The sequence below is a fragment of the Mauremys mutica genome, chromosome 16 (genome assembly GCF_020497125.1).
Source record: "Mauremys mutica isolate MM-2020 ecotype Southern chromosome 16, ASM2049712v1, whole genome shotgun sequence".
NCBI lineage: Eukaryota > Metazoa > Chordata > Testudines > Geoemydidae > Mauremys > Mauremys mutica.
Window position 1 is genome coordinate 20,753,706 of NC_059087.1, and position 6,219 is coordinate 20,759,924.

The following is a 6,219-nucleotide window of genomic DNA, read 5'->3' on the forward strand; positions in this document are numbered from 1 at the left end:
GAAGACTCATAGCCTTGGTTCCATTCAAGATTAGATCTAGTCCCTCCCTGTCTATTCCACTATATAATGTATAGACATAGGGAAAACACCACACAAGACATACTTTGATACCCTGATGGAAAATATCTTTTGTTAAAGTAAATGTGTTTGAATTCTAGATGACAAGAACCTTCCAAATGTCCCGCCACTACAGCTCAGTGTTCCAGCTGACTATCCAGATCAGAGCCCTCTGTGGATAGACAATTCTCGACAATATGGTATGGGGACAATAGGATGGCATCACTTTAAAAAGTGGGGGATCAAAATGTGGGGGATCAGTTGTTATGCAACTGTGTTTATCTGGGCTGTCTTCTTTTTCTTTTCCAGCAGCCAATCCCTTCTTGCAGTCAGTGTATCAGTACATGACATCAAAATTGCTGCAACTTCCAGACAAGCATTCAGTCACAGCACTCTTAAACACCTGGGCACAAAGTATCCGTCAAGCCTGCCTCTCTGCTGCATAACTTCCTCCCCTTGTGAAATCATGAAGCAAAGAAATTGGGTCTCGACAGCTGGCCTCTCCCATGGCCACTGGAAGAATCACAGGCATTTTGGGAGGGAACTTCAGAAGAAAAAGCCTTATACTGTTTTGTTTCTAGGTGCCAGGTTCAATAGGGAACCTGGTGTTAGAGTTAGATTTCATGCTTTTATCTTCTGCCTTTGTGGACTTTGCCAGCATTTTCACATATACAGAACATGTATATATGGTTCTTGAGACTGATGTATTAGGAGGGGCTTTTATTGTCTTCTTAGAGAAGAAATTATTTGTAGACTTCCATCAGGGAGTCTGATTGGTATAGAAAGGAGAGGGAAGAATGTCCTAATTTGCTTCAGACTTTGCCTGATGCCAGTATTCCTCACACTCTGTATGTTGTGTGACTTGATATTGCCCCAAGAATAAATTAGCTGCAGCTAGAATGTGCTCACAAACTTCCCTATGGTTGCAGGAGTCTGGTAATTTAATTTGAAGAAAGGGGAGAAATCGGGGCCTTTTTAGGGCATCCCTAATGCGTCAGATTAATCTGAATAATTATGTTTAGGAGGAAAACCAACCATAGGAAAATTTTTATAGCTTATTTTAAACACTACTTTGTATAAACAGTTTTTGGTTAGCACGGACCATGCATTTCTCACTCTTAGAAAGTCGGATGATCTGAAGGAGGGGTATTCAGTGTGCATGCTGACTGATTTCCCTGTGAGCTCCAAGTGTGTGTGCAGGGAAAATCAATTAATTGACTCATAGCAGCACTGTAAATGAATCCAGCAGGCTGCAGCTACTTATCTGCATTTATATTTACCAGGGGAATTGCATCTTACCTGGCATTTCTCTTGGGTGTTGGCTTCCCTGGGGAGTGATGCAACTCATGGGAAGTGTTTGCATATCCCACTCGCATCTTTGTTTAAAAAAACTGCACAGCTCAGGTCTAAGGCTGACAATTGACCTTACGTGCCTTGGGCACTGAAGGACACCCAACTGTAAAAGTATTACTGGTCATCTCAATTAGGATCACAAGACAGATGGCAACTGCTGTGTTGTGAGGCAGTGCAAATAGAGCCACTTGCCATAAGAAACTGGTTCCATACACAATGTGATTACATTTCAGTTTGCCCTATCTTTGTAGTTCATTCACTCTCAGTTCCTGTGTGTAAGGGAATTTCCAAGTCTCAAGTATTTCCATCACACCCTGCTCCATCCCCCAGTATTGTGCAACAGTCCCTGACAAGTAGCTGGACTCTTACAGTGGTGTCAAGAAATTGCTGTGACCTCTGTAAATCTGTGTGGTGTCATCAGTTTTAGGATGTTTTAAAATGTGGGTACTTAGTAAGCACTGATTGAGGCAGCCGAGTGGTATCAATATTTTGTACATGAACTAATGCATTATGTTTGTTTTATCGTAATAAATTTATTATTATTCCTGTGTTTGAAACTAACCTACTGTCATTCCAATGTTAGTCCTTGGACAACAGCTCTGCAGTGACCAAAGGCTGGTGCCTACTTCATGTGTCTTATTGGGAGCTGAAATCTCTGCACCCAGAAGTGAGGGAGGAAGAATCATGTATGGCACTGCATCAGTTGTCCCGTGCTGCAGAATAGCAGCCAAGTTCGCCATCAGCTGGAGGAGAGGTTCAGAAGATTGCTAAGGGAAATGTCATAGAGGTGAAAGATTTTTAATTTAGATCTAGCCAAGATCATTAACTTACTACCATGAGATGGGTGTCCAGGTGCTTTTGTAAAATGGGTTAGTGGACAGATGTTCATATCATAAAAGCCGACATCTCAGTTTGTTTCCCTGTTGCACAGTCAGGTGAGAAGACAAGAATTGAATGAACACACACACTCATTTTTAGATATTTTTAAGGAGCCTGTCGCTGTGGTGACAATCGTAGGTCTGCTCCATTGCGGATAAGGTTGTGATGCATAGCAGCAGCCTGGTATAGGGAATCTTGCATACTTGCTATACATATTTGTTTTCAGAGCAGTTAACCCACTATGTTGCCATGAGTTGAATGGAAACTAGCCCATAGCAAAGATGAAACAATGGAATGTTATAGATTCTGAGTAAAAAGTGTGCAGTCTAGAGCAGAGGAATAGCTGATTCCCTCCATAGTTTCAACTGCCCCTTTGCTGCTGATCAGTGGGTCCTATACCCACATCAAAAAAAAAAAATTCTGATAAGACTCCTGTAAATTCAGCTCAGTTCCCATCTAACAGCTCTGCAGAGCTGTGAAATCTTGTCTTGCCAGGTAACATGATGTAGCATGTGGCTTCCAGCCTTTCCACTGATGGATTAGCAGTAATCTAGTGTTATCTGTAAAACTGTGCAGCCCACACCTGCATGACAATAAATCTATGCTGTTTTAAAATAATCTCTGCCAAACTAAAGAAGTTTGTGGGATACTGCATTGACATGCTTAAAAGTGATAAGCATCCAATTTCCCAAACAGTAATCTCTTACAGGCTTTCATCATTAAGTTAACTCACAAAATAAACATCCTGAAGGAATAAGGGGAGTGGTACCCATGGAAATCATTGAAGGAATGAGGCTAAACTGCAACAATAGAAGCATAAACTCTTTGTTCCTGAATAGAAGACACGGTGATTTCATAACTAAATTTTACTTGAAGTGGGGAGATAATAGCAGCAAACCAATCTATGTTGAAACTACAATGTAAACTCAAACATATCCTGGGAGTGCTGTAGCTACTGGAACACTTTTAAGGAGAAGAAATCTGGAATGCAGTTGCTGAACAACCAGACTAAAGCACAGTGCGACGAAGACGGCTTCTTTGAATAGCTTGAGTTCTCTTCTGTCTCTCCGCAAAACTGTTTCCCAGTGTTTGCTTCAGTGCTGGCAGAACTGCCCTTTCAGCAGCTGGCAGTGGAGTTAAAATCAAACTGGAGATAAGAGTTGGAGAGAGGAATGATTGGTAATGTGATAATTTTAAATCACTTTCTCTTTACCAAGGTCTACTGGATTAGGGTCACCCTCCACATTAGTCACCCCAGTGATTCTACATTGTGGATGGACTACCCTCTGCAGTGCTCTGTCCCACTGATTTAAATTTCTGTAGTAAGAACTCTCCCTAGCCTTCAGAGTGCTGCTTACATTGTTTTTCTAGTAAAGTGAGGAAAAGAGACGGCTTTCAGTACAGTTTCATGGGATGGGAGTGTGTATGGGGCCTTTCTGCTAGTGAGTACGCCTGTCACCATTAGGAGGCATTTCTGCTAGACATATTTCCCCATCTGTAAAATGAAGGTATTGATACTGACCTTTGTAAAACGCTTTGAGATCCACAGATGAAAAGTGCTATGTGTGAGAGATTATTTTAAGTGTGAATGGCTTGAAAGTCCAAGTTCAGGATTCTGTTTTCCTGTAACACTGAGTGCATGAAGCTGGGTTTCTTCCTTTGCTTTGACTAGCTGACATCACATGTTATAGGAGAGACTAGTCCTGTCTTCAGGGGTCTAATGAGCAGCTAAAGGAGGGACCCGATTTTTTTTCAGTACAACCCCCGCCCCTCTCTCACACACACTCACACACACACCCCTTCCCTGTTTAATAAAAGAAGTGAGATCCTACAGTTTAACTTGCAGAAAAACCTTAATAAACGCTGTTCACTTCAACTTTTAAAGGGACATCGCTGTATCTGTCACCTGTGTTTTTAAATAGTGTTTGTGTTGTGCTTGCAGCATCTGCATGAAAAGATGTATTAAGGGTGGAGAGTTTAGAATCTTTATTCCTCCTATTATCTCACAGGTGGGGAACTTTGTTAATTGGCTCTGTTATCTTGACAGCATCTTGGAATGGAGAAAGCCCATGCACGGATGAGTCCTGGACTGAGCTATTGTCTTCATAAAAGGGCTTGTATGACTTGTTTCTGTGTACTTTGAAGATGGCAATAATCATAGTCTAACCCAGTGATTTGTCTTTTCTTGTTCAAATGACTGGGTAAGATCGAAGTATTGCTTTCCTATTTCCCTTTCATGCAATCCTTAAATAATAGAATACTGCTTTTAAATCCCATTGCAATCTAAAATTCAAATTGCCGTGTGACCGATTCCTCAGTGGCAATGGAAAAGTTACGTGTGTGTAATCTCATTATGGGTAGAACTTGGCCTTTCATTCATATTTTAGCAAATAATTCTGAGGTGGGAGCCAGAAAAGAATCTTAATCCATTCTTCCTTCAGCACTGCAGAGTCAACACAGCTAATGGGAGTAAAATGTTATTAGCATACGACTCTGAAAATACAAAAGGAAGGTCTGAGTGAAGATGATGACTTGCTATTTTGCACAGTGTAACCACACTTTAATGTCCTGCCTCCTTGAGAGAACTTTTTATTGCCTCTGACTACAGGATGTTGCTGAGCTCTGTGATCCTCGGAGAAAAGTGAGTGTCCCTTGGGACTACATTAGCATCAGATGTTGGACAAAGAAGCCACAGGAGGCAATACAGTTCCTATTGCCTGAGTCCTGGGTGTAGAACTCTGTGAAAAGGGGGCTGGTAGTGTGGACATGCAAAAGCAACCCTCAAAGAATTAGTGATTAAAACACTTTGTGCAGCTTCCTCTGTAGCTATAGTAGGGCACTGTAAATAAGCCAGATAGCTGTAGTGACCTCTTCTGAAATCTGATTATCTCCTGAGCAGGGAGTATGGATTGATCTTTAGGCAATCATGACCTTAAGAAGTGGAGAACATCTTGTGGCTGATGATGTTGTTGAAGGTGAAAGATTGGGGGGGACGGACCCAATCATAGGCTTGTTTTTAACTTCATGATGTAATACTTAATTGCTAAAGGCATCACATGCTTGACTCAACCGCTGATTACATTATAGGTGTAACTAGCATGGCTTTTTCATGAAGTGTCTTAATCTTTAAAGAAAGTAAAAGTACTTACCATTTCTTAGAGGTACCTTTTAGCATTTTGGGTAATCGTGAAACTTCTTGATTCCTAAATCAAAAAATAATTGCAGATATGATACATTTGCTACTTCATCTGTAGCATAATAGCAGAGCAGGGATGGATTGTGCTGGCCCTGTGTAAGTTGGATTTGAAAATAATGTAATAAATCTTGTATGTGAACATTGAACATAGAGAATAGGAGAAGCTGCACCACAGCATCTGGTCAGGGCAGTCATACAGAGTGACCCAGCTCATGTGATAAGCTGGGTCCATTCAATCAAAATGCACCTTAACACAGCCAAATGCATGGTTATACATCTAGGAACAAAGAATGTAAGCCATACCTATGGGGATTGTATCCTAGAAAGCAATTGCTCTGAAAAGGATTTTCAACATGGGGTCCCAGTGCAATCTTTGGCTATATAAATGGGAGCAGTAAGTAGGAATGCCTCTGTAAATGGCATTGATGAGACATACTGGTATAGTTCCGGTGTCCATGAAATTGGAGGGGAGTGCAGGAAGGAGCCACAAAAATGATTAGAGAGCTGGAGAAAATGTGAGATAGCTGTTTAGCTTCTCAAAAAGACTGAAGTGACTTGATTACAGTGTGTAAATACCTTCACACAGGAAAAATACCAGGTACTAAAGGGCTCTTTAATTTAGCAGAGAAAGGCATAATAAGAACCAAGGGCTGGACGCTGAAGTCAGACACATTTTGTAACAGAACGATTAACCATTGGAATCAGCTACCAAGGGAAGTGGTGGATTCTCCATG

The 6,219-nt window shown here is 41.2% G+C and overlaps 2 protein-coding genes across 5 annotated transcripts in view; one reads left to right on the forward strand and one right to left on the reverse strand.

The window, feature by feature from the left end:
* Positions 1-1,967, forward strand: part of MED15 (mediator complex subunit 15) — a 44,172-nt gene extending 42,205 nt beyond the window's left edge. For 2 of the 3 annotated variants that reach the window (XM_044990360.1, XM_044990362.1), the window contains 2 exons: positions 159-257; positions 367-1,967. In XM_044990360.1, coding sequence (XP_044846295.1) covers positions 159-257; positions 367-503 — 236 coding nt within the window. In that variant the 3' untranslated portion in view covers positions 504-1,967. The remainder of the gene's footprint in view (positions 1-158; positions 258-366) is intronic. The other variant, XM_044990361.1, reaches the window with a different exon arrangement.
* A 1,106-nt stretch (positions 1,968-3,073) lies between these two features.
* The window catches only part of LOC123351154 (coiled-coil domain-containing protein 74B-like), a 16,462-nt gene continuing 13,316 nt past the window's right edge, over positions 3,074-6,219 (reverse strand). For both annotated transcript variants that reach the window (XM_044990368.1, XM_044990367.1), the window contains exons 8-9: positions 5,439-5,492; positions 3,074-3,436 (exon numbers count right to left, since the gene is read on the reverse strand). In XM_044990368.1, coding sequence (XP_044846303.1) covers positions 3,298-3,436; positions 5,439-5,492 — 193 coding nt within the window. In that variant the 3' untranslated portion in view covers positions 3,074-3,297. The remainder of the gene's footprint in view (positions 3,437-5,438; positions 5,493-6,219) is intronic.